This window comes from Eutrema salsugineum, unplaced genomic scaffold, assembly GCF_000478725.1.
Source record: "Eutrema salsugineum unplaced genomic scaffold, Eutsalg1_0 scaffold_10, whole genome shotgun sequence".
NCBI classification, from domain to species: Eukaryota; Viridiplantae; Streptophyta; class Magnoliopsida; order Brassicales; family Brassicaceae; genus Eutrema; species Eutrema salsugineum.
This window is the reverse complement of record NW_006256908.1, coordinates 6,789,826-6,816,847: the sequence shown is the minus strand read 5'-3', so window position 1 is coordinate 6,816,847 and position 27,022 is coordinate 6,789,826. Positions and strand designations below refer to the sequence as shown.

Below are 27,022 nucleotides of genomic sequence, written 5' to 3'. Positions count from 1 at the left end.
CGAACGTCTCTTGCGACACCTTGCTCCAGTTGTAGTGCGGCTCAACGAAATGACTCTTAATTGTGTCGGAAACGCTCCGACCGACACAATTATCCAAGTCAAACCTATGAAACCAAAAAAAAACATTACATTAATATTTAAGAAAATTAAAGCATTAATTTAAAACAATATAAAAAACAAAAAATTTTACTTACCAATAAGAGCCTGGTTCCGCTTTTCCGGGAACCAGACGTCGTAAAGCCCCCCCGTCCCGGTAGGGCTAGTAAGTCCACAACCGTAAATTGGGCATACGGATGAGGAGGGTGGGCCACCGGTTCGGGAGCCGGTGGTGGAGGTGGTGGTGGAGGCGGTGGTGGAGACTGCTCCGCTACGGTATTCGGAACCTCGGAGGCTCCGGAAGATGAAGGGACATCGGTCCCGGTGTTTCCCGAGGCAGACGCCCGGGAAGAGTGTCCGTCCGCCATAAAGTTGATGTAGTGCGTCCTCCGTCGAGTCATCGTCTGCAAAACTGGAAAAATTTTATTTTTGAAATTACAAATTAATTTTAAATTATGATCCTAAATCTAACAAACACCCTAAATCCTTAATCTAACAAATTCCGATACTAAATCTAACAAATTCCGAGCCTAAACTAATTTCCAACCTAAACCGTTTGTATTTCTAAACTAATTAAAAATAAAAATTAGATTTTAAGTAAAAAAAAAAATTACCTGATTTTTTGGGTTTGCAGGGAAGCAACGAAGTGAGGAGGAAGCAGGGAGAGGAAGAAGTTGAATGAGCGACGAAATGAGGAAGGGGTGCTTCCATATATATAGAATTTTTATTCGTCGTAAATCCGACATAAACATTACGACGAATTTACGACGAAATCGTCGTAAATCCGTCGTAAAGCTGCAACCGTACAACAAAGCGAATAAGACACACACACGTGGCTGTATCTGGACTTTGCGACGAATTTACGACGATCAGGGTTATTCGTCTTAAAATCATCGTAAAATTACGACGAATTTACGACAAATCCTTATAAATCATAAAAATTATAACGGATTTACATATCGTCGTAAAATCGTCGTAATATTACGACGATTTTACGATGGTATGTACAAAAATGATGAATTACAAAAATTGAAACACCCATAAGCACATACAAGCATGCCTATACATGGTAAATGTGGTCTGTATAAGTTTCTAGCATGTTTACATAACATAATGAAGAATTTGGTTTGATCTAAGATAAATTCTTACATCTTCTCTAATTGTATATAACACCTTAAGATTACTTGATAAACACATATATGTCAAATTTTGAAATTTTTTTTTTTTTGTTTAGAAAGTTGTTTACCTTATGAGATGGTAAGCCATATCATTATCTTCATCTAAATCCCCCCCGAACCCCAGAAAAGATTGATTATAAGATTTAGGGGTTACATTTCGTTGTAAACTCGATGGTATTTTACGACGAATTTACGACGAATGGGTGTGATTCGTCGTAAATTTGTCGTAACATAAACCACATATCTACAAGTTCTTTAATCTTATATTACAAAACCTTATATAATACATTAGTTTACTCAGGAACTTATTGTATCGCCGAGATGCGTTTACATCTACCACTCCGAATTTGTTAATACGCACTCCACGACCTACCGTAGGATCAAACCAATCACATTTGAAAAGAACAGTTTTCATTCTTACTAATCCGGGGTATTCCACTTCAATTATCTCTTTGATGATCCCATAAAAGTGTACTTCACCTCGTACACAAACTCCATAGTTTGTAGTTGCCCGTTGAGTGTCATTACTATAAGTATGAAAAACATAGCCACATGTAAAATACATAGCTGCAGTAGTTATCTTCGAAATAGGACCTAGGAGCAACTCATGGAACCATACTGCATATGTCATGTCATCATGCTCGACTTGACCTTTTAACCACAATGCATAATGTTGGTCTTTCCGCTTGTTAATTTCATCTTCTGAAACACCGTCAATGCATTCTCGGACTTGACTGACGAAAGTGCTGAAATTTGAAAACATTGTTAAGGACATTTCGTCTATGCAATCAAAATATAATCATGCATGCTTATTTGTATATATGTACCTCTGGTAAGGTGTCAATTCCTTGCAATTCAGAAGTATATATGTATGTGCGCTGTGGTAGTCCTGTTCGTTTGACCCACAAGTTTCTTTTAGTTTCCCACTTAGACGTCCAATTGGTGAGAATATATCAGGCACACCTTCTACTGCGTAACTTTGTCCTACACCCCCATCATCGTAACGTCTTGGAGCCCGTTTGCGTGTACGAACCTTCAGAGCAAAATAATAAGACGTGAAATGAGAAGTTTCTTCTGTCAAACTTCCCGCCACGATAGACCCTTCAACTTTTGCTAAGTTTTTGGCCTTACCCTTTAAATGCTTCATAAATTGTTCAAACGGATACATCCACCTAAACTGAACAGGTCCTCCCAACTCTGCTTCATGAAGGAGGTGTATAGGTAAATGTTCCATAACATCGAAGAAAGCAGGTGGAAATATTTTCTCTAAATTGCACAACAAACTACATCTTCTGATAATGTCCTTGTACTTAGATCACGAAAGAAAGCTCCAATGCCTCCTAGTGCCTCATGGACATGTCCCGGTAGGAGTTAAGCAAACGCAAAAGGAAGTAACCGTTGCATAAACACATGACAATCATGACTTTTCATCCCTGAAAACTTTTGTCATTTATCCACAGATTTAGCCAGATTAGATACATATCCATCAGGAAATTTCACGGCTGATGATACCCAATTAAACAATGCTGTTTTTTGTTCAGCACCCAACCGAAATACAGGAACAGGTGCTTTCCCATTACTCACCATATGCAACTCAATTCTGTTACATATATCGGGTAAATCCATCCGTGATTTAACGCTGTCTTTGGTTCTTCCTTGGAAGTTCAAAACAGTATGCATGATGTTATCGAAAAAATTCTTCTCAATGTGCATAACATCAAGATTATGTCTAAGCAAATGATCTTTCCAGTAAGGCAGATCCCAAAATATACTTTTCTTGTGCCAATTGTGATGAACCCCATATCATTCAGGCATATTCGCAGGAGTGTGCCAATTTCCTCCAAGGGGGACCGTTTCAAGTCCACCCCAGTGATCTATTTGCGCTTCAAGCTCTACTCCAGTTAGGTACACTGGTGGAGGGAGACGAACCAATTTGTTCTTTATAAACAAACGCCTATTTCTTCTATATTGATGGTTTGGTGGTAAAACCGACGGTGGCAATCAAACCAACAGGTTTTCCTACCATGTTTAAGCTGAAATGCATCAGTCCTATGAAGACAATAAGGACATGATAACCTCCCATGCGTTGTCCAACCTGATAGCATTCCGTATGTCGGGAAATCGCTTATTGTCCACATAAGCACCGCTCGCATCGTAAAATTTTTACCACTCGAACAGTCATATGTTCGTACTCCAACATGCCACAACTGGTTAACTCATGTATGAGTGGTTGCAAAAACACATCAAGGGCCTGCTTCGGGTGATTTGGACCAGGGACTAATATACTTAGAAACAAAAACTCTCTTTGCATGCACATATCTAGAGGAAGGTTATATGGCGTAAGAATCACAGGCCATAATGAATATTGCCTACCAGACATACCAAATGGACTAAACCCATCAGTGCAAAGACCAAGATAAACATTTCGCTTAGACCTAGCAAAGTCTGGATGTACAGTGTTAAAATGTTTCCAAGATTTCCCGTCAGACGGGTGAGTCATTTTGCCATCTGTTTGTGAATGTTCCGCATGCCATCTCATCGACACAGATGTCCGTTCAGATTGATATAATCTTTTTAACCTATCAGTGATAGGAAGATACCACACTCGTTGGTAAGGAATCTTCTTATGCCCAGCAATTTGCGGTCTATATCTTGGCTTTTGGCAGAAACGACATTCTTCAAGCTTCTCATCATCTCTCAAAAAAAACATACAATTATCAACACAAACATCAATCATCTCAGAAGGCAATCCAAGACTAAAAACCAGCTTCTGAATTTCATAATACGTTTCAGCAGCGAAATTATCATCTGGCAAATACTCTTTAATAAGATCTGCCCAATCGTTCATGCAAACTTCAGATAGATTGTGATCAGTTTTTATTGTCATCATCCGAGCTGCCAATGATAATTTTGATAAACCTTCCCTACATCCCTCGTATAGAGGCTGTTTTGCTGCGTTTAACATATCATAAAAGCGTTTCGCATTTGCATTGGGCTCCTCAACAGTATCAGCATGTGTTTCATGAAATGCATCAGTAACCATTTCATGCATCCTATCATGATCTTCACCCTGAACTTGACTACTTTGATAATCATTGGACGCTTCAAAATCCACATGTTCTTGATGATTACTACTACTCCGTGCAGCCATCTGACCACTACTTTGACCATATCCCTCTCCATGCTGATACCAAATAAAGTATTGGGGCATGAACCCTCTATTCAATAAATGCTGCCAGACAGTGTCAATAGGAATATGTTTCCTATTTTTGCATTTCACACAAGGACAATACATTTTGCCGCTTTCAATTACAGTTTGCATAAGGCCGGCTTGGTACATGAATATTTCCAATCCGTTTTTGAAGTCTTCAGTCAACGACCCATCACCATTTTTGGGCGTATACATCCACTTTCGTAGATCGTATATAGACATTTCAAAAACAAATATTTGACTTTTTGTTTTTGAAATTTGATATAAATTTCAACTACTAAAAATTTTACTTAAACATTCAAAGACTCAAAAAATTTGTGTCTTTATATGTTTTTTTGGGTTGATGGAATAATGAGAGAAGAAAGGATATATCGAATTTTTTGTTTGGTTACCAACATATTACCATTGCATATTTACATCAAATTTATGTCGAAATAAAATTTACATCACATTTACATTGATTTTACGTCAATTACAAGATATAGGACAATTAGTCGTATTATCGATGTAAATATTACGACAATATTACGACGAAATAAAATTCGTTCTTCATTCGTCGTAATATTGTCATAATATTACGACGATTTTACGAGGGTCATTTTTTACGTCGAATTTACGACGAAATTTTTGATCGTCGTAAATACGACGTAATGTCGTCGTAAATTTACGACGATTAAAAATCGTCGTAAATAATTCGACGGAAAAGTCCTTCATTCTTGTAATGTATGTTTAGTTTCATATATTGTTGTTTTTATGTAATTTGATATTCATATTAATAAAAAAGATAGATGTTAGAAAAAAAAAAACCTAAACAAGAAGAAGCATCTACTTAAAATATATTAGTCAATAAAATTGTTGTGGTCAAAAAATAAATTATAGAGGAAGAAAAGCGGTACTGACGGAATGACGGGATGGGCACTTGCGAGAGAGGGGACGGTCGGAATAAAGTACACGTGATAAGGTCTGTCATTTTGACAGGTGTCAGTAACTGATTGGATAATCAGTTCATTAGATCCTGCTCAATCATGTGACGCTTTTCCGTTTTCCGTCACGTGGCACTGCGGAAAGCTAGAGCATGTGGATCCGACGTCACGTGTTTCTGCCACGTGTCATCATGACGTTTTATAGAACAATGATTTTTTTGCTCACTTTGTGTATAACTTGTGTCCGAAAACAATGCCACATGACTTCGCCCTTAAATCACTAATGATCTTTTTCAATGGCAAAAGAAAGACTAGAATGGAGGCAAACGAAATGATGTGGTAATATTAAATTGTTGCTAGAGATAAGAGTCAAAGTCAAACATTGCTAACCACGTAGATGACACCGCTAGTAGTATCACTGTATCGACGACTACACATTTTGCCTCCATCGAATTGAAAACAGTCGCTAGCAAACTTTGGGTATTATGTTTTCTACTTCTAGTTTCTCTTAAATTTTGGATCGCTAGAAGTTTTAGTATCAACAGTGCGCCAGAGAGGACCTACATCTTACATTGAATCTTTTTGTATGTTTTACTATTATATGTCGTTTTGTTCATTTGATTTATAACTACTTAAATCTGTTACGGGTATTGTATAGCCATATAGGAAAATACTTTCTTCGTTTCAACTCTTTGAGTTTTTCATACATATTATAAAAATGTTTATGAGTTACAATTCTAACCTTATTTAGTATGAGAAGAAGAAAAATAAATAAAACATAATAAAAGTATAAAGTTAATTATCCATAGAAAATAGAAAACATGCAGCATCTTTTGAAACATTTTTTATAAAATATTCATAAACTGAAAAGAGTCCCTATTATTAATCTAAACTTCGATAAAATGATAAGTAATTACTATTTTATTAGTATCAATCTGAGATTCACTTTCGACCTACCAAAATAAAAAATGAACTAATAGTTGACACCTCCAAGATTGATGGCAATTTATTTTGGTAATCTTTTGGATAAGTTATATTTTATGGGATATATGTCCTAGGGAACACACATACGTTGTACGAGAGCCGAGAGGATACATGTTACATGACATGACAGTCATTATATGTCACACTCATCAATTTTCTGGATCCTTTTATTTAAATAAGTAATTCTTTTATCTCTAAATCAGACTATACATTTGTGGACATTTAGTAAATTTAATTATATGAAAATAGCTGAAATTTTAAAAGGAAAAAGTCATGTAAAATATTACAGTAATGCTGTATATATAACAAAAAAAATATTAAATTGAAAAAGCATCCGTTTCAAGGAGTCAGTTCAAATTTACTTAGATAAACAAACTGATGGAAGAAATGAATTTGATTGGATCAATGTTATCCAAGTTTTTTAGGGTTCGGTTATTTTATAAAACTAGTAAAACAGCTTCAGAACGAGTTTTTGTTTATTTAAAGGCTTCAGATCTCTCCTTGATAAGTGTTCTCCGGATCCTATGGAATCCCAACATATTTTTATGTTTTTTTGTCTTTCATGTACTAATATTTATTTGTATATAACGTATCACCTGAAATATACATTTATAGTTTAATAATACGCAACATTTTTGAGTCACTATAAAGTATAAATCAGTTGGTGTATGTAGATATTATATATACTGTTTACGAATTACGAGTAAGTCAAAAGAATCAAATTTAAATTCGCATACCAAAAAGGCAAAAGGTGAAGTAGTGAGCTACGTTACATATGCACAAACATGTGCATGCAAATTATACATGTATCCATCATCCATCATACACATGCTGACATGTACCAATAATTCAGAAAATTTAGAGTGTCATTTAAGTATGTACAACGTACATATGGTAAAAATCATCAAGGAAAGGTACGGTTTCGTTTTTTTTTTTCTTAAAAAAAAAATTCTTCTTCCTGTTAACCGGTGTGCATTCCACTGAAATAAATAATAATAATAACTAGTGAGGCCCATAACCCTAAACACTCACCTCTCACTATCAATGGCCGCAAAACCCTTTAAACTGTATACAGGTTTTTTTTTTGTCGACTACAAATTTGTCGTATATACAATATTCCATATCTGCGTCAACATGTTGATGATAAATATCTATAAATAGAACACTGTTTCCAAATTTAGGAGTAAACATATATTTAGGATTTGATATTGGCTTTTTCTTTAAGTTGACTTTTGTGTTTTGCGCTTACATTTGATTCTCTAATAAACGATTATTATTATTATTATTATTTATTAATCATGAAAATCACACTATGGGATGTCCATTTCATTGAGCTTAAAACTAAAATTTAAAAATGTATGGTGGAAATTATAGATGGAATCGTGGGAATATAGGTCACATAAAACATTGATTAATGAATCACGCCATACAATTTATCTGCTATAATACAACACAAGTGGTTCGTTGAAATTATACACACCTAAATTCTCAGACTTTTGAGGTTTTTGGGCCAACCAAGCCGAATTTATGGGTACGGTTTAAATGGGCCTGTTTAGTCTTTAACCAATACACGTGTCAAAGTCTTTAAAGACCCATAACTAAGACACGTGTCAAGATCTCCATGGGTCTCTGCCGCCATTGACAATGAAAGTGCAAAAGCCAAGACCCGAGGTAGCTGCAGATTTGCTCAGGGAAACACTAAACGAACAGTTTGAGATTCGAAGATACACACATGGAGGTCAGAGAAAAGGTCAAAATCGTAATTACCGTAGCCTCTCTTGTGGCGGCGACGGTTCTGTTCGTGGCGGAGTATAAGCGGCGCCGCCACCGGAGAAAGCAGACATCTTCTCTGAGTTCGTGTTATCTACATTCCGAGCTCAAGCCGCAGTTCAGTTTCAAACGCGTTCTTGCGGATAACTCTTACTCTGGATTCAAACACTTGAAGCTCGACGATGGGTCTTCCTCCATAGGTGGATTCTATATCTCAAAGTTTAAATTTTGGTTTCATTTATTGGATAAAGTTTGTGTATTTGTGATTTGTAATGTTTGGAATCTAAAACCAATGCAGAGAAACCTTCCAACTGTCATCCGTATGAAACTGAGATCAGTGTCTTGTTAGAGAATCCTGAGCTTGAATTTGAGTTTTTGAGAGGAGAGTACTCACTGGAAATGAGTGATGCATACGTGTGGGTTGAGACGGAGTCGAAATTGAAGGAGCTTGCAGAAACATTGGCGAAAGAAAAGGTTTTTGCGGTTGATACCGAGCAGCATAGTTTGCGGTCGTTTCTTGGTTTCACCGCTCTAATTCAGGTAAAGTACATTGATCAGTGTTTGCATTTGGTTTTAGCTTCGATGTTTGGATTTTGTGATATTTCTCTTGCACTTGCAGATTTCGACGCAAGAGGAGGACTTTTTGGTGGACACAATTGCATTACATGATGCAATGAGTATTCTTCGTCCTGTTTTCTCCAATCCTGATATTTGCAAGGTACATTCCATTGTTAGAATCTGTTGGCTTTGATTGTTTTAGGTTTTTCATATTTTGAGATAGTTCTTCATGAAACACTTGTATGTTTTGCTTTTAGGTGTTTCACGGGGCCGACAACGATGTACTCTGGCTTCAAAGAGACTTCCATATATATGTTGTTAATATGTTTGATACTGCCAAGGTACGCCTTTTCTGGAAAGTCCTGCACTAATTTTTAGGCTTTGGCATGAGTTAAAGCTGTTTGGTGTGAATGATCACAGAAAAAATGGAGTCTTTTGCTAGCTCCGGCCATTTTAGATAAATTTGTTCACTGTTATCATGCAATACCCTTGTTCTGTAAGATAGTAAGCCAGGATGAAGTTCATTGCTACTATTTGTAAAAGTAAACTATTTTTTTGTTAATGCAATAAACCAGGCATGTGAGGTATTGTCAAAGCCTCAAAGGTCACTGGCATACTTACTTGAGGCAGTATGTGGAGTGGCTACTAACAAATTACTTCAGGTGAGTCCTTTAACAATAAGGACTCGGTGTATTTTTTTTGTTCCGCTGTCTATTCTTTTCTATGCTAAGGTTAAATCATATCTTCAATGAAGCGTGAAGATTGGAGACAACGTCCACTGTCCGAAGAGATGGTGCAATATGCCAGAACAGATGCACACTATCTACTCTTTATTGCCGATCGTTTGACTACTGAGCTCAGACAGCGAGGCACTGGTAGGCATCTTTATTATGGAGCAACATTTTTGTATGTAATGTAAAAAGTAGGGTAACTATATGATTCAAGAAAACATGATTTTAAAGAACCGTATTGTTTTACTCTTGCAATAAAGTTCTAAAATATTAATGTATCAGAAGATTCATCTAGCCCCGATGACAAATTACATTTTCTTCTCGAGGCTAGTAGACGGTCAAACATGACCTGTTTGCAATTGTATACGAAAGAAACCGAAGATTTTCCTGGGAATGCTGCTGCTTCCTCATTAATTTATCGGCATTTAAACGGCCACGGAGATAATTCTTCCATCTCCTTGGATGCAAAGGTATGCCTACTATTCACTTTAGATGTGTACCCAATTTGATATCAAAGCATCATGTTGATGTTGGTCTTTCAGTTTCAGGAGTTTGTAAGGGAACTTTGTGCATGGAGAGACTTAATGGTAATTTAAAGATGTTGTAGCTGCAAAATATGTTTCCTTGTTTTAATAAATGTCTTGTTTTAATGCCAATCAACATGTACTTTTTTTTCAGGCACGGATTCATGATGAAAGCACACGATATGTGCTGTCTGACCAGGCTATTGTTGGTCTTGCTTGTAAGCAGCCAACTACAACCGATGAGATATATGATTCGATAGCTCAAGCTGATTTGGCTACAGAGTCTTCTCCGAGCTTGAGTCTCTCAATTCAGTCTCCATCTGCTGTTATTTGTAGTCATTTGGATGATGTCTATCAAATGACTCAGGACAAGTTGGCTAAGCTAGATGCTATTTTACCGGTAGTTCTTCAGAAATGTTTGGGTTCAGATGGAACCTGTCCAATTTCTATCTTCAATTATTCACTTTTGGTAAATTTCAAGACAAAGCTCACTAGCCGTTCTGCTCCCAACCAAAATGGTCATAAGAACCTTAAGCAGTTCACTCGGAAGGCATCGAGAGATCTTTTTGTCAAGAAATTTTCATGCAAGGCTCCGGTTTATCACAACTGTAGAATATATGCAAATGATGGACGATTGCTATGTTATTGCGATAGAAGAAAACTTGAATGGTAGATGATGAACTGTTTGTTGTATCTTCACTCCAATCAAATCTTTTGATTCAAGAATCTCTTCTAATTTGTATCTTTGTGATATATAACAGGTATCTGAATCGTGGTCTTGCCAAACTAGTCGAAGAAGATCCACCTGCGATAACGCTTTTGTTTGAACCCAAAGGACGTCCAGAAGATGAAGGGAATGATTTTTATATCCAGACCAAGAAAAATATATGCGTTGGATGTGGGGAAGGGAATCACTATCTGCGTTACCGGATAATACCTTCGTGCTATAGAGTTCATTTTCCAGAGCACCTAAAAAGTCACAGATCTCATGATATCGTTCTGCTTTGTGTGGATTGCCATGAAGTTGCGCATGCTGCTGCAGAGAGGTACAAGAAACAAATCGCTAGAGAATTTGGAATTCCTCTCTTTGTTCGTAGAGTACTTGATTCAAAAGAAGCACAAGGGACATCATCTTCAGTGGAGTATGAATCAACGGGTAACTCTGAGGATGCAGGCGTCTCTCCACTACATCTTAGAACAGCTGCAATGGCGCTATTGCGACATGGAAAGCGAATGCCATCTAGTCGTCGTGAGGAATTGTTGCAGGTAATATTGGATCATCATGTTATTATCTCAAGTAATTGATATGAACCAAAATATTCTGATAAAATGTTTCAAGCAATTGATACTTCTTTTGGATATTGAATATAGACTGTCAAGTTGTATTACGGTGGACGTGACATATCTGAAGAAGATTTGGAAAGAGCTTTACTCATTGGGTTGAGCCCTCATGAGCGAAGAAAACTTGAAAGAAAGAAAGGGGCCTCTCTCAAATATTCTACAGAGGTTTCTCATAAGGACAAACAAGAAAATAGTAACATTGGTAATCATATGATAAAAACCGGTCAAAGTTTCACTGAAAGCTGTTTGGTATACATAATTATCCATTGTTGTCTTGCCACAGATACTGATGCAAACGTTTTCTTATCTTCAGTTGAAGAACATAGTGAGGAAGCTCCTGGAGGTTCTGAGAGAGATATGAATGAAGAAATTAGCATAGCTGCTGATGATAGTGGCAATGGTTTAAGTGGAGGAGATGGTGCTTCAGAGCTAAACGATACTCAATGTAATGGAAATACATTGCACCAACAGAACTCGAAACTCTCCTTGCTAGGACATGGACCGCACGGGAAACAGATTGTAGAGTATCTTTTAAGGGAACATGGAGAGGATGGCGTACGGGATTTCTGTCAAAGATGGAGACAAGTGTTTGTTGATTCTGTTCATCCTCGCCATTTGCCTGGTGGCTGGAATGTTAGTCACAGGTAACAGCAATGCTAAAACTACCTTTGCCTTTACTCGCTCAGGGATTTAGTATTTGGATGCTTTATCATATCTACTTAATTTAAGACACTCACAACTTTGGTGTCGGAAGCAAAAAGTCTTTGAACTTTACTGAAGTAAATTTGTTTGGACCTTGTTCTTTATAAGGGTTTAAATTGTTTTGTTGCCAGTGGCCGAAGAGACTTTGGCGAATTCAGCGTTTATAATCCCACAAAGAAACTCTCCGCCGGGTAACTCTACCTTGTAGCTTTGTCTGTTTCTGTTACGTCTCTGTTCTTTTGCCAATTTTGGATTGTCGTCAATCAGGAAACGAGTTGATCAGTTGTTTGTTGTATTCTTATGTAGACCTCTGTACTCTGTTTTATTTAAAAATCTGGTCTTTTGACTTATCAATCAGTAAAAACACGAGCTCTTCGGTTTTGGACCGCGGCTCAAGAATCATAAGATACATTACATCATAATGAGATCTAGTTACTCTGGTGCATGGCACTGTGAATAGTTTCTTCTACTTTCCCCCCCAAAAAGCTTTTTTTTTTTTTCAACTCCAACAGAGAATTAATGATGGAGTTCTCTGTAGCCACCAGTGTCTAAAAATTTTCTATAATGTCAAAGACTGAGAATTATGATCAATGCCGTTGAAGATGAAAGTTCCCAACATTGGAACAAACTGCTTCGTGATGAGCTGCAAACATTTGGAAAACATAGAAGGTAAACGTCTAGCTGCAGAATCCAACACACTTGATACTGCAGTGACCATTTTGAGAGATAGGGATATGAAACCAACCTTGATTACTTCTTGAGATGCGATCCCTCCTATGAAAGCAGCAGCCACATGAAGCTCTGCAGCACCAAATCTGCACATCTCATTGCAAAGTTCTTCCGGAAGTACATAGCCGTCACAACCCATTTCGCTAAGAAGACTCAGGGCAGTAGTTCTCAATCGAGATGCATCCTCTTCTATTTCTCCACTGCAAAATTGATATGTCATTAGCCTGACAACATCAAATAATTCAGGATACAATGATTACAATCAATTTTTGCCAAAATGTGTTCTCTTACCCATCAAACTGTCCAGGAAACTTCTTATAGCTCGCAGCAAATCTATCAACAGCTCTAAGAAGAATATATAATCCAATTGCACTACTGCAAGAGAAAAAGTGGCAAGAGCCTTAAGAGCTAACAACAACAGGTCTCCAAACTTCTGCAAAATTCTCTAGCAGTATTTTTGTTATCACAGAGCTGTAGTCATATGGAAAAAATATCAAATTCGACAAAGTTAAGCGCACAATTAGCACCTGTAGTCCTCACTAGCCAAACATTTATGCAGTTCTGTTACAGAAGGATTGCTGAACTCATCCTCTATCATGCGATATCTGCATACCTACAAGGTGCATATACCAATGCTTTTACTTTACTCAGAGAATGCGTTCTCAGTTTTAGTCAAACGGTAAAAGAAATGCCAGCAATCTCACCTTAAGTTTTCTTGCATTCTTGCAGAAGCTCTTGATAGTTGCTTTTGAGATGCTACTTGGATCTCGACCAACTTTAACTAGGATGTTTTTCACCTTTTGCTCCATGGAAAGACAATCAGCTTCAGCTTTGGTTTGGTAGATTTTCTGCAAACTGATGTAGTGTCTACAAAATAAAAAAAGACAGATATATAGTAATTAGATAAAGGCTAAGGATGACTATCAGGCCTCCCATGAAACAAAAGAACAGGAGAACTGACTCTGTTGAAGATGTCATATCGGGCATGGAACCTTCAAGTGGTGCCTCCCCACCACCTTCATTTGAAATAAACTCCTGCAGGTGATGCATATAATCAGTAGGGTAAGCATTCATGTCCATGAGAAGCATAAAAAACTAACATGGATCAAAGAAACAATCCAATATGCTAAAACCCCAACAGACACGTTCTCAACTACTTCCAAGTTACGAACCTTGAGGGCTGCCACCATCACCCAAAAATCTGAGGAACTTGAGCCAACTTCAGCACAACTATCATTAATAATATCTTGAATCTCTTGGCCTGTAGGAGAAAAAAAGGTTTAGTTCAATGTGAGAAATATAGAAATTGGACTCGTAACGGATTTTCCTGGTACTTCACATATTAACTTTAATGTTAACTATTATATTATTAATATACATCAAGACGCATAGGGAATGATCAGCAAACAATCATGATTCATGAAGACATTTGCAAGTTTTCCAACTGGTTCTCGTTGCAGTTTTCGGATTGTCCAACCAATTTCAATATTCCAACATGTATAGTATAGAAACGATAGATTTAATGTCTAGTTTTAACCAATGCCAAACAAGACGTATACTCACTGATTCCTCGAGGAGCAAAAACTTTGAAAGTGGCTTCAACGGCTTCTTTGTAGTTATCTTCATCCATCGATACCATCTTTGACTTAACTAAATCCTAAGATTTCCAGGAAAAGGAATAGATTAGTATGGAATCACAAGACATGTAAAGTTTGCTAACTGTTTGCTGAGTAACAAGAAGTAAGGATACCTTAAATTCCTTTTTCTCTTCCCTGGTCGAGGGAAGGTTGTTGCTATGGGTTTGAGCCCATTCATCAGCCATCTTGATAAGAATGACGACGTAAGGAATGTGCTTATGAGCAATCGGATCTGGTGTTTTTATATCAACGGTCTCCACAAACCTGCCATTCATTAAATAATAGAGATTTCATATCAACCTCATCAATTCATAATTTGGGCAACAACAAGTACTAGTCAATTCACAAGGTTAAAGACTGGTAAGAGAGCATATTAACGGAGGATATGGAAGCAGAGTACCTCGTGAGTTCAGGCCAGGGATTATTCAAGCGGAGATCATCAAGAAAATGATCGGGCTTTGAATCAATAATGGCGTGCTCCTGATAGGTGAGAAAAGATATGACTTAGCATACTAACAATGAAAAATGCCTAACACTTGACTACAAGAGAGTTTTTTTTCTTCTGAAATTAGTACCTTTACACTGATACGAACAAACCCAGTAAGGCCATAGGAGCGAGCAAATACCAGCTTGACATTTGCTTCTCGGCAGATTCTATCTAATTTCACCATTAAATCTTCCACTAGCTACAATCAACACATGGTGAACTAATAAAGCAATGCTCTGTGAATTCTGAATACAAAGACTAGAAACTATCATGCTTGCTAATCCTAAGACAAGATCTGTGACTGATCATAGGTGCTCGATATTTGAAATTTTCATGCAAAGGTATCTAGTCGGCCAATTCAAAGAAAGATAGATAAATACAAAGAGGCGAATCTACTCTCGAGCTGAGAGACTCCAAAGAGAAGGTTCATGGTTTAGGAGCAAGAAAATCTTTTTATTGTACCTGAGTGGCAACAACGAGAGTGAACTGAGAGAAGAAAGACGGGTTTGTGATTATCAAAGTGTCTGGATTCTCCTCAATAAAGTTGGCTTTAACAGCATCGTTAAGCTCCTGAAGAAATGCACAGACACACTTGGCTTTTGAGTGACCAACACTCTTCTCATCCACTTTTCACATAAAACAATCAACAAATACGCCCAAAGTAAGTTCCCCAATTACTACCAGCAAACAAATATGAACAACACATTGCGATGTAAAGAGTGTTGAGGAGAGAATGATACCCATGAAATTGTTTCCAAGGTCTCCAATTTCTACTTTGGATCCGTCGACAATGGTGATGCTTCCGATACCACCAAGAACGAGATTCTTGAGGGTTTCTGAGCCAGTAGGGCCGCAATTAAGCAAGCAGATGCTCGCGTTTTCCAGAGCCGCTTGACCTAATTCTCCCCAAATCCTACGATTGTTCTTCCCAGTCATCACAGTTACGAATAAAAATCTCGAATTTGATGAAACGGAGGAGAAAGAAAGAGTTTTTTTACCTGAGTTGACGATCGTACTTGGTTTTCTTGGGCTCCGACATTGTTGGTTCTTGCTCAACTCTTTTCATGGGTTCTTCAATGGTTCGCGTCTCAGCTGCAGAGAGAGAGAGAGACAGAGACAGAGAGACGCAGAGAGGTTATGGAGAAAAGAATGGCATTTTACGAGAACACTAGCTTAATTAATATTTAACTAATAAATTGATGTTAAGAATCACACTAAGAAATGTAAGGTTTTATGATAGTTTATAGGAGAAATCCCAAATGGTTCTTAATTTTTTTTTTATATATAAAACATTATTGATACATGAAAATTATGATAATGTAACATACAAACATTTAAAATACAAATATTTTCCTTATAAGATCAATTATATTGATCTCTAAATTTTTGCCATATATACTCAATCAAATCGTATTTCAATTGTTCATGCTTCTCTTTATCCTTAACTCTTCTTCGAGCATTCATCATATTAGTGATATTTGAAAGCATGTTTGTAGAATATGAGAGATCAACTTGTGAACTTTCGTTTCATTTTCTTTCTTGAAATCCTGAAACATCTAATAAAGTGTTCTCACCTCGTTCGTCTTCTACTATCAATGTTCTACTATCAATGTTGTGGAGGATGATACATGCTCTCATAATTTTTTCTATTTTTTCTTTATCCCAAGAAAGAGCCGGATTTTTAACGATGGCAAATCGAGACTGCAAGACTCCAAAAGCACGCTCAACATCTTTTCGGATAGATTCTTGATGTTTAGCAAAACATTTTGCTTTTAAACCCTGGAGAAGTTTAATAGATTGGACAAACGTAGCCCATTTGGGATAAATACCATCTGTGAGATAGTAAGCCAAATGATACTCGTTTCTGTTGACAGAAAAATTCACTTCCAGAGCTTGACCATTTATTATATCATCAAAGACAGAGACCGATCAAGAACATTTATATCGTTTAAGGTACCTGGAGGTCCAAAAAACGCATGCCATATCCAGAGATCATAGGATGCTACCACTTCTAAAACGATTGTAGACTTTCCGGAACCACGAGTATATTGCCCTTTCTAGGCAGTGGGACAATTCTTCCACTCCCAAAGCATACAGTCGATGCTTCCTATCATCCCGGGAAATCCTATATCCTCTCCAACATGAAGTAGTCTTTGAAGATCCTCTGCTGTGGGTCGTCGTAGATACTCATCACCGAAGAGAATTATTATTGCGTCGACAAATTTTTCCAAACATAAACGAGCAGTACAAGCACTGAGACAGAGGTATTCATCAACCGTATCAAGCGCGGTGCCATATGCCAAGAGACGGATTGCTGCTGTACACTTCTGAAGTGGAGAGAGACCAGACCTTCTGGTAGCATCAACCTTGTGTTGAAAATAAAAAATTTCATTGGAAAGCCGATCGACAATGTGCAAGAACAATGGCTTATTCATTCTGAAATGCCGTCATGGCCGGGTATAATGCATCTTCAGCGAAATAATCGTTCCATAAACGATTGTGGCCTTCTTCATGGTTTCTTTCGATAACCGTTCTTTTTTTTTCGTGGCTTCCGTGGCTCTACTTAATCACCATAAGCAAGTAAGAGATTTTCAAATGATTGATCAAATTGTTGATCAAAATATTGATCAAAATATTCATCAAAATGTTGATCAAAATTATCAGGGTTTGAAGAAGAAGCCATTTTAGAAAAGAAGATTATTTGGCAATCAGATTGGTGTTTATGAGAAAAAGAGAAGATGGCGTATGGTGTAAAGAGGTGGGAATTTGAGGAAAATGGTTTTGAAAAAAAAGACGATGAACAAAAATATTGATCGCTTTTGCAAATAGAAAGAGAAGCTTTTGACAAATAGAAAGAGAAGGAAATGACAAATAGAAAGAGAAGTCTCTGAATTGTTTGGTGAATTTTATGAACATCGAGTGGCAATATATATAGTCTAAAGACATTGTATACATGTGGACATTGTTTAGTATTTGGATAGCTACAAATACAACACAACCAATGAGAAAAAAACAAAAAACAAACCCCACATGGTTTAACTTTGTGTCACGAGGAGCTTTTTCTTATATTATACACTTGTAACTTTGTGTCACGAGGAGCTTCTTCTCATATTGTACACTTGTATCTTTGTGTCACGAGTCTACAAAAAAAAACAATGTCCATTAACATAAAGCAACAAACATTAAAAGAAACAAACAAACATTAACATAAAGAACTAAACACAACAACAACAAAGTTATCACTTTTCATTGCTTTAAAAAACACAAACTGATGCACAATACACTTTCTTAGAAACAAAGTTATCACTTTTCATTGAAGGCAAACAAAGTTACAACGTCAACACAGAAAACACAACATCATAGTCACTTAATATATTAGAAGCAAAACAACACCAACACTTAAAGATAAACACATAACAAATACTACATAACAACACCAACACTTAAAGAAGATTAATTTCAACAGTCTCTTAGAACACAAACTTGAAAGCACTTAAATATCCATCAGCTCGTTGATGAGCTTTCTCTTGTAAGCTTCTTCATACTCAGCTAACGGTCCTTCTTTTGCAAGCAATTTGTCTAGCACACTCATCTTAGTCACTCTTTCCTTCGTAGCATTATCCTTCTCCCTGAAGCTCCACATGGTTTGAAAGTCTTCTTTGGCCACCACCGTTTGTCTCTTAGCGAGGCCTTTAGCTGCCTTAATACCAGGTGGCCTTTTGCTTCCAGAAGCCTCTCCACCAGTCATTGACTCCTCAGCTTGAGAGGTTGCGGTTTGTGGACCAACATCACATCTTCTCTTTTTTGTGCTTCCACCCGTTTTTGAAGCAGAGAGCTCACACCATTTTTGATCATTTCTAAGCTCCTTCCAAGCATATTCCAGTGTAAATTTCTTTTTGTAGTTGTTGTAGTACAACTCATGGGCAAGCTTCAAGACATCATTTTCATTCTGTCCACTTGTCCTCTCTCTTGATGCTGCTTCGTAGGAGCCACAAAATTTGTTGACAAGATCATTGATCTTTTGCCAACGTTGCTTGCAATGTCCTGGCTCCCTCATTTCTCGACCTGCAGCCATTGGACAAGCTGCAAAGTAAACAGCAACATGGGACCAGAAGGCACCATTCTTTTGCTCATTCGCCACTACAAGGTCCTTTGATGTGTTCAACCAGGAGCTGATGAGCAACACATCATCAGCCGGCATCCATATTCTTCTTGTGCTTCTTTCTTTAGGCGGAGCTTCACCATGGATGGATGCCTCAGTACATTGGTGTATTAAAGAGAGGAACTGGGTCGAATGTGTGAAAGGGCTCATGTTGGGAAGTCTCTTGTTGACTGTTCAACAGATCAACAAAGTTTGAGGGTTGGGAGTATGGATTGTTAGAGGAGAAATCCATAAAAGGAAATGGTTAGAGAAAAAAAGGAGAATGATGTTTACGGTTTATAGGTGAGAAAGAGAAGAAGTTGTGTTTGAACATATTAAAGAAAGAGAGAAAGGGTTTGATTATTAATAGAAGAGAAGAAGGAAAGAAGAAAAAGATTTCAGAACTCATCAATGCATTCATTACACCTAAAGCAAAAGGTTTAACCATATCGACTAAAACAATGCATTCATCACAACTAAAGCATTCATTTTAACTAGAGGAGAAATCCATAAAAGGAAAAGGTTAGAGAAAAATAGAAGAATGATGTTTACGGTTTGCAGGTGACAAAGAGAAGAAGTTGTGTTTGAACAGATTAAAGAAAGAGAGAAAGGGACCGATTATTAATAGAAGAGAAGAAGGAAAGAAGAAAAATATCTCAGAAAAAAAAGATTAATAGAAGAGAAGAAGGAAAGAGAGAAATGGACCGATTATTTATGCATTCATTACACCATATTGACTTGAATAATATCTACTAAAACAATGCATTCATCACAACATTCATTTTAACTAAACTATGCTTCAACTAGCTTCAAATAGCTTAAAGTAAACAATGCATTCATCACAAAAACCAACTATTCTTCACAACTAGCTTAAACTAAATCATTTACTACGGCAGCTGGTAAACTTACCTGCAAAGCTCCCAAAGTCAAAGCTCCCAAAGCTCCCCAAGCCATGCCTTTGTTAATACATACTGCCAACAATAACCAAACACAATGAATTAGACAAGTTAACAAAGAAAATACTCATCCGCAACAAACAAAAATAACCAAGTTCAACATAGAAAATAAAACTTGAAGTTCAACTTCTACTATGTATCATTCATGCCCTCCTAAAACAAAAGCAACATAGATATAAAACCCAACAAATAGCTCCTACCCGATCAAAAGCAAATTCTCAACAGAGAATCTTAAAAGAACACAACACAAAATCCTAAAAGAACACAAATTCTCACGGAACAGATCAAAGAGAGATGATACACATAAGAAATAAAGCATTCATGCTTACAGATTCCTCAAAAACCCAACTACGAAATCCTATTCGATCACAACCAATTCCAACAAAGAAATACAACCAAACAATAAAATTCCAAAATGATAATAAGTTCCCATGAAAGATATCGACCAGCGATGATACAAAGAACAAATTTTATCAACTCATCCCACACAATACGAATTTTACAAAAAAAACCCTAATTTAACAAAGAAGGAGAACGCATAAATAGAGAAGACAATAAATAGATTGAAGAAATAACTTATCTAGCCATCGTCTGAGGGATCTCCGGACACCGGCGGCCATCTACTTCATCGGAATCTTCGCATGGTGGCACCGGTTGCGATTAGGTCGAGCAAATTTTTTTTCGCCGATAACGTTTGGGTCCAGGAAATATTTTGGCCGAAGAGAAGAAGTTTGGCCGAAAAATTTTTGGTCAGCCACCTGTCCCGCAAGAAGCGGTTCTCCAGCTTCCCAAATAAGGACCAATCCCAACATTTTATTTATTTTTCCTTTTTTTGGGCTTTAAAAACACAAGAACCAGCCCAAGATACCCCTGATAAACGTGCCCTTATTATTTCTCTCTATCTCCTAAATTTGGAATATTTACAAAATTTAGAGGAAAAATAGCCGATGAATTTTTTTTTTTTTTGTAATATAAATACAAATGGAAAAAAATACACATAAATCTATGATATATTGCTAGATTAAGATATTTCATTATTTAGAAACACATCAAAAAATTCTATTAACATTTATATAAATTGTAAAAAAACGTTAAAAATATTATAGGAAAAAAGTATACGCATGTGATAATTCAAATAATGAAATTTCAATACTATTAAATAGTGATCAAAAGTCTCATTCAGTTGTGACAATATATTTTATTTTAAGCCAGCAATTTTATGAAAAACTCCCATTCCTTTTTTGCCTTGCCAAGTGACATCTCTCTGTTCTTAACTTCCTAATTAGGAAAAACTACAGAATTAGCAAAAGTAAATAAAATAAAATATTGAGGAATGTATATTGATTAAGAAGATTCAAATAGTTTTTTTTGTTGTTGTCGGAAGATTCAAATAGTTTAAGAAGATCTGTTGACAAAATAGCTTAAGAAGATTCAAACTTTTGAAAGAAAAAAAAAAGAGATTAACAACACATGTCAAATAACATTTTCTATGGAATTTCAGAATATGGGTCGTTTGATGTAGGCCCAATGTTCAAAAAATCGCTAGGCGTTAGTGGGGCGGTCGAGGTCCGCCTAGCGCCTAGACAAAAATCAGGATTAATCAGAGATTAGTTTTATATTTATTGTAATTATTTTTTAATATTTATTTATTTTTAAAGATTAGTTTTGTTATATTAGAGTATATATGAACTAAATTTTGTGAAAATATATGCATAATGGTAGATCTAAAAGCATATTGGTGGATTGAAGACCCATATTTAACTCAAATCCATAAATATTCATGACATTTTTTTTTGAAAGTAGGTCTTTTTAGTTGTCCCACATCGACAAACTTGAATAATTGAGAAGGGGAAGCTGCACTGTAAATATGAGACCTCATCACTTATTCAGTTAAAACATTCTCATCTTCTGGTCGAGATTGGGCCTGATACCGGGCCCGAATTATATTTAAAGATCTCGATTATTAACCAAGTCAACGATTTTTTTACCAAGTCAACGATTTTTTAAAATAATCGGTGATTAGGCGGAAAAAAATCGGTTACCGCCTAAACCGACCGCCTACCCTGAAATCGCGGCGGTATGCCCCGATTAATTGTCTAGGCGGGTGATTTTTTGAACACGGGATAAGCTTAGAATAACGGGCCCCACAACTCTTATAAACGGCGCCTTGGACTATACTCTATGGATAGGATAGGACATGAAAGCTGAAACAAAAAAAGAAGCTCTTCAGTCACATGTTCTTAGTTTGATTTCGATGTGATGACTTTGTGGGTATAATTTGGTTTCTATAGTTTTGGGTTTTTCTGTTTTCCCCTTTAGGAATCTGGCTCCTGTTCGATCATGGCTTTTTTTTCTTTTTTCTTTTTTTTGGTTCCTCCTGTTAAAAATTCGTTGCTTTGTCGTAAAATTTCCCTTTTTTAGCTTATGCCTGCGACGTGTTTGCGTATATTTCGTAGAGAACCTGAAGCTTGCTGAAAGAGACAAGAGAACTTCTCACTGTTGAACTGATTCTTGTCTGGTAAACTTGTCTTTTGATTCGGTTTCGGCTGTTACTCTAATCCCCTCTGTTTCGCTTCTTATTATCTTCCATGATTTTTTAAAAACCCTTCATCAAGACCAGAGGAGTTTCTGTATACTAGTCTTCTTATCCACATTGTTGCCTATTTTAGCTAATTTTCTCTATTTGATTCGACTTTTGCTTGCTTAGATCTTGATTCGATTTTCTCCTACTTAGTAGTCAGGTTGATTCAACAAGTCAATATTTGAAACCTTACATTGATTTATTTCCTCTGGTTCTTGCCTAGGAAGGTGGATTGATCTCTATTCTTCTCATCCTCAATGGCTTGAAGAGCTATTTGATTAAAAGAGATGGTTCTAGCTCTAACAGGAATTTTCTGAACTGTTCCTTAGTTTGATTGCATTGTCTCCATGGCACTGCGCATTGACCCATATATGGCTGTAACGGCATTGATTGTGGCCGTTCTGGTGGTTCCAATGTGTTGCCAAAGGCCTCAAGTGGTGAAACTCGGTGCTGTTTTCGCATTTGATTCGGTTATTGGAAAAGCTGCAAAAATAGCTCTCGAGGCAGCTGTCTCTGATGTGAACGCAGACACAAGCGTTCTCAGAGAAACTGAGCTACGGCTGCTCATGGAGGACTCTTCCTGCAATGTCTTTCATGGGTCCTTCGGAGGTACCGTGACTGGTTCTCAAGTTCTTTTGTGTTCAAACACTTACCATTTTGGGATCATCTTATTGGCTTGTTTAGAGTAAAGTTTTGGTCCAAAGTGGATTATTCCTCATTTTATGGTATCAAAGTGCGATTTACACAGGTTTCTACTTAGACGGTAGGTTATCCAGGATACCATTAAAGTGAAGTTTTTAAAAAGTATTATTGGAAATGAATGGCACATCAATTATGTTTTGAATCAGTTTTTATCAGTATTTCGGGTCCCAATGCCAATTATACATAGAACATTAGACCTCAGATCCCATACATTTAATAGAACATGTGTTTCATGTACATCATTGGAAGCGTAACTTTGGTTTTACGACCACTATTAGCATGGTTTAAGTTCCAGTGGTTGTTGTTTTTGCAGCTTTTCAAGTGCTTGAGAAAGAAGTGGTGGCTATGATCGGTCCAATTTCATCCTCCATCGCTCATACATTGTCAGATGTTGCCAAAGGGCTCCAGTTCCCTCTCGTCTCATTTGCAGCAACTGATCCAACTCTCTCTGCCCTCCAATTTCCCTTCTTTCTTCGGACTACACCTGATGATGCCCACCAGATGTCTGCCCTTGTGGATCTTATCAATTACCATGGATGGAAAGAGGTGATATCGGTTTACTCAGATGATGAACTCGGTAGAAATGGAGTTTCTGCTCTAGATGATGAACTCTACAAGAAAAGATCCAGAATTTCCTATAAAGTGCCACTTTCTGTGCATTTTGATGAAAAATCCATTACTGATGCTTTGAAAAAATCCAAGTCCCTTGGTCCTCGAGTCTATATTCTTCACTTTGGCCCTGCCCCATTGCTCAAAATTTTTAGTATAGCGCAAAAGCTGCGGATGATGACCCATGAATACGTGTGGCTAGCCACCGACTGGCTCTCAGTTACCTTAGATTCTTCTTTGATTGACAAAGGTAAATTAAAACGTCTTGAAGGAGTAGTGGGCCTTCGTCAACACATCCCAGAATCCGTAAAGATGCACCAATTCACTCAAAAACTGAAGAGTAACAGATCAATGAATGCCTACGCATTCCATGCCTATGATACAGTGTGGATGATTGCATACGGCATCGAGAAATTGCTGAATGAAAGAATCAACATAACGTTCTCCTACTCCGAGAAGTTAATTCATGCACAAGGTGATAAACTGCACCTGGAGAGAGTCAAAATTTTTGACAGCGGGAAGTTACTACTTAAGAAACTTCTGCAGGTGAACTTCACTGGTATAGCTGGTCAAGTTCAGTTTGGTTCTGGTCGAAATGTCATCAGCTGTGACTATGAAATTATCAATGTAGACAAAGCTGGTGTTCATACTGTGGGTTTCTGGTCGAAAAATGGAGGCTTTTCGGTTGTAACCCCAGAAACTCGACAAAGACAAAAGAAGACTGCCTTGGTTTCTGATGAAAAACTTGGTAACATAACCTGGCCAGGTGGTGGCCATGAAAAGCCGCGTGGTTGGGTCATTGCAGATTCCGCAAATCCGTTGAAGATTGTTGTCCCAAAAAGAGTGAGCTTTGTTGAGTTTGTGACCGAAGAAAAGAACAGTAGCCATCAGATCAAAGGATTTTGCATCGACATCTTCATTGAAGCATTGAAGTTCGTCCCTTACAGTGTTCCTTACATATTTGAGTCATTCGGGAATGGCAATTCAAGTCCTAACTACAACCAGCTTATTCAAATGGTCGCAGATGGCGTAAGTATCCACTTAATAAATGTTCAAACCTGATTCGAAAAGTCTCAGATTTCTCAGAGTAAGTTTTACTGAGATTATGGTTGGGCATTTCCCTGTTTTCAGGTATATGATGCAGCTGTTGGGGATATTGCTATAATCCCAACTCGATCCAAATTAGTAGATTTTTCGCAGCCATATGCATCCACAGGCCTTGTGGTGGTAATCCCAACTAACGACGACAATGCCACTTGGATCTTTCTGAGACCTTTCACCATTAGGTTATGGTGTGTTGTTCTAGCCTCATTCCTGGTTATTGCCGTAGTCATCTGGATCCTCGAACATCGCATCAATGAAGATTTCAGAGGGCCACCTCGAAGACAACTTAGCACAATGATCTTGTAAGTCCATGTCGTATTATTCACTGACCTTAATAGTTCATTCTTGAAGTTTTCTCTGACATTTATAGCTTGATTTGTCCTTGCAGGTTCAGCTTCTCAACTCTTTTCAAGAGAAATCGTGAGTACATTTGATCTCTTCCATCTTTCTTCAGCACCATCAAAGCAAGAGAAAGATAAATGTTTGATAGAGTTACATTTACGAATCTGTCTGGTACATATTTGACTCTAGATTTGGTTTGTTTATCAACTCACATCTGCGATCTTGCTGTTTTATCCTGTTTTGTCAACAGAGGAAGATACGATAAGCAATCTAGCTAGACTAGTGATGATTGTATGGCTCTTCCTATTGATGGTTCTTACCGCTAGCTACACAGCGAACCTCACCTCAATCCTCACAGTTCAACAGCTTCCCTCTGCCATTACCGGCATCGACAGCTTGCGGGCAAGTCAGGTGCCTATCGGTTACCAGCCTGGGACGTTCACTGTAGAGTACTTAACTTACAGTCTTGGCATGGCTCGGTCTAGACTGGTCCCACTTGACTCGACTGAGGAGTATGAAAGGGCTCTAAAGCTAGGACCAACCGCTGTGGGAGGCGTAGCTGCGATTGTTGACGAGCTCCCTTACATTGAACTGTTTTTAGCGGATCGGACGGGTTTCAAGATTGTAGGAGAGCCTTTTATGCACCGTGGTTGGGGATTTGTAAGTGCATTTTTTACGTTTCTCTTAATCAGAAGAGCTACGGTAATCACACAAGATTTGAGATTTTTGTTTCTATTTGTTCAACAGGCGTTTAAGAGAGATTCTCCACTGGCTATAGACATGTCAACAGCGATCTTGAAACTCTCTGAAACGAGAAAATTACAAGACATTCGGAAGAAATGGTTATGCAAGACGAATTGCGCAGAGAAATCAGACTGGAACCCAGAGCCAAACCAGCTTCATCTTAAGAGCTTCAAAGGGTTGTACCTTGTCTGCATTGCAATCACGGTCTCTGCGTTTTTGGTGTTTGTTCTCAGGATGATACGCCAGTTCGTACGGTACAGACGGATGGAGAGGACAAGCTCGACGCCGCGTGCTTCTTGGTCGTCTTCTCCTACGATGCGGTTAAGGGAATTGGTGTTTGATTTCGTGGAGTTTGTGGATGAGAAAGAAGAAGCTATCAAGAGAATGTTTAGAAGGAATGATGACATCAACAACACATCTCATGTTGTGGAAGTCCAAGCTGATTCTGAAGTACGACAAAGTTAATTAGTAGTTTCCACTCTATATATAGAAACAAAGTTGTAATGTAATTAGATAAGAGCTAACATGTAAGTCAATATTCGATTCTCTATTCATTAGATTTGATTGTAACTTAGCAACATAAAAAGCTGGTTAGAGCCAATGATTATTACCATGATTATAGCTATACATAGTATCTTAGAGTTCATCGCATACCAGCTTCTTTTTTTCCGGGTATTTATAATCTCAAATATCCATGTTCTAAGATTCTTCTTGAATTTGGGTTTTATCTGATAGGGTTTGGTACAATAAGAATACCTAAAATTTCAAAAGTCAATCCATTCCAAACTTTGATACATCTTTAATTGTTTATTGGCTCCTTAGAATAAAAAACAGATTGGATCTTTATGTGCGTAATTGCGTATGAACGTATGTGTACCCATTACTTTTCTTTAATCATTGCCACGTTCTATAGAGTATGAACTCGTGAACGTGAACTTTTCTTTTATACAACTTGGAGCTTTATCTTATTAC

General features: G+C 37.4%; 4 protein-coding genes across 12 annotated transcripts; 2 read left to right on the top strand and 2 right to left on the bottom strand.

Moving 5' to 3' along the window:
- The first annotated feature begins 8,063 nt into the window (after positions 1-8,063).
- LOC18027891 (protein RRP6-like 3) lies at positions 8,064-12,481 on the top strand. Of its 2 annotated transcripts, none has more exons than XM_024147873.1 (13): positions 8,064-8,362; positions 8,461-8,702; positions 8,782-8,880; positions 8,978-9,061; positions 9,296-9,382; positions 9,475-9,595; positions 9,737-9,921; positions 9,994-10,038; positions 10,130-10,644; positions 10,737-11,241; positions 11,347-11,518; positions 11,630-11,960; positions 12,150-12,481. In XM_024147873.1, the coding sequence occupies exons 1-13, from the start codon at positions 8,125-8,127 to the stop codon at positions 12,211-12,213; spliced, it is 2,688 nt and encodes an 895-aa protein (XP_024003641.1). In that variant the 5' UTR covers positions 8,064-8,124; the 3' UTR covers positions 12,214-12,481. The 2 variants fall into 2 exon arrangements, with proteins under 2 accessions (XP_024003641.1, XP_024003639.1); XM_024147871.1 differs by having other exon boundaries at positions 9,734-9,921.
- Positions 12,482-12,497: 16 nt separating this feature from the next.
- Positions 12,498-15,995, bottom strand: LOC18027890 (NEDD8-activating enzyme E1 regulatory subunit AXL). 3 transcript variants are annotated; one of them, XM_006410310.2, is made up of 14 exons: positions 15,870-15,995; positions 15,612-15,784; positions 15,334-15,497; positions 14,960-15,070; positions 14,785-14,864; positions 14,498-14,648; positions 14,311-14,404; positions 13,920-14,008; positions 13,709-13,782; positions 13,452-13,614; positions 13,275-13,360; positions 13,039-13,122; positions 12,764-12,947; positions 12,498-12,661 (listed from the first exon to the last, which is right to left on the bottom strand). In XM_006410310.2, the coding sequence occupies exons 1-14, from the start codon at positions 15,935-15,937 to the stop codon at positions 12,578-12,580; spliced, it is 1,605 nt and encodes a 534-aa protein (XP_006410373.2). In that variant the 5' UTR covers positions 15,938-15,995; the 3' UTR covers positions 12,498-12,577. The 3 variants fall into 3 exon arrangements, 1 of the variants encoding a protein (XP_006410373.2); XR_002896496.1 differs by lacking the exon at positions 12,498-12,661 and having other exon boundaries at positions 12,900-12,947; positions 13,039-13,192; XR_002896497.1 differs by lacking the exon at positions 12,498-12,661 and having other exon boundaries at positions 12,900-12,947; positions 13,039-13,180.
- A 2,369-nt stretch (positions 15,996-18,364) lies between these two features.
- LOC112081579 (glutathione S-transferase T3-like) lies at positions 18,365-19,072 on the bottom strand. Its single transcript, XM_024148343.1, has one exon. It carries the CDS (start codon positions 19,070-19,072, stop codon positions 18,365-18,367), a length of 708 nt encoding a protein of 235 aa, XP_024004111.1.
- A 2,812-nt stretch (positions 19,073-21,884) lies between these two features.
- LOC18027889 (glutamate receptor 3.7) lies at positions 21,885-26,672 on the top strand. Of its 6 annotated transcripts, none has more exons than XM_024147898.1 (8): positions 21,885-22,239; positions 22,425-22,486; positions 22,777-23,158; positions 23,565-24,889; positions 24,992-25,266; positions 25,353-25,384; positions 25,557-25,966; positions 26,054-26,515. In XM_024147898.1, exons 3-8 carry the CDS (start codon positions 22,897-22,899, stop codon positions 26,513-26,515), a joined length of 2,766 nt encoding a protein of 921 aa, XP_024003666.1. In that variant the 5' UTR covers positions 21,885-22,239; positions 22,425-22,486; positions 22,777-22,896. The 6 variants fall into 6 exon arrangements, with proteins under 6 accessions (XP_024003666.1, XP_024003665.1, XP_006410372.1 ...); XM_024147897.1 differs by having other exon boundaries at positions 22,773-23,158; XM_006410309.2 differs by having other exon boundaries at positions 21,885-22,486; positions 22,773-23,158; positions 26,054-26,672.
- Positions 26,673-27,022: the final 350 nt, after the last annotated feature.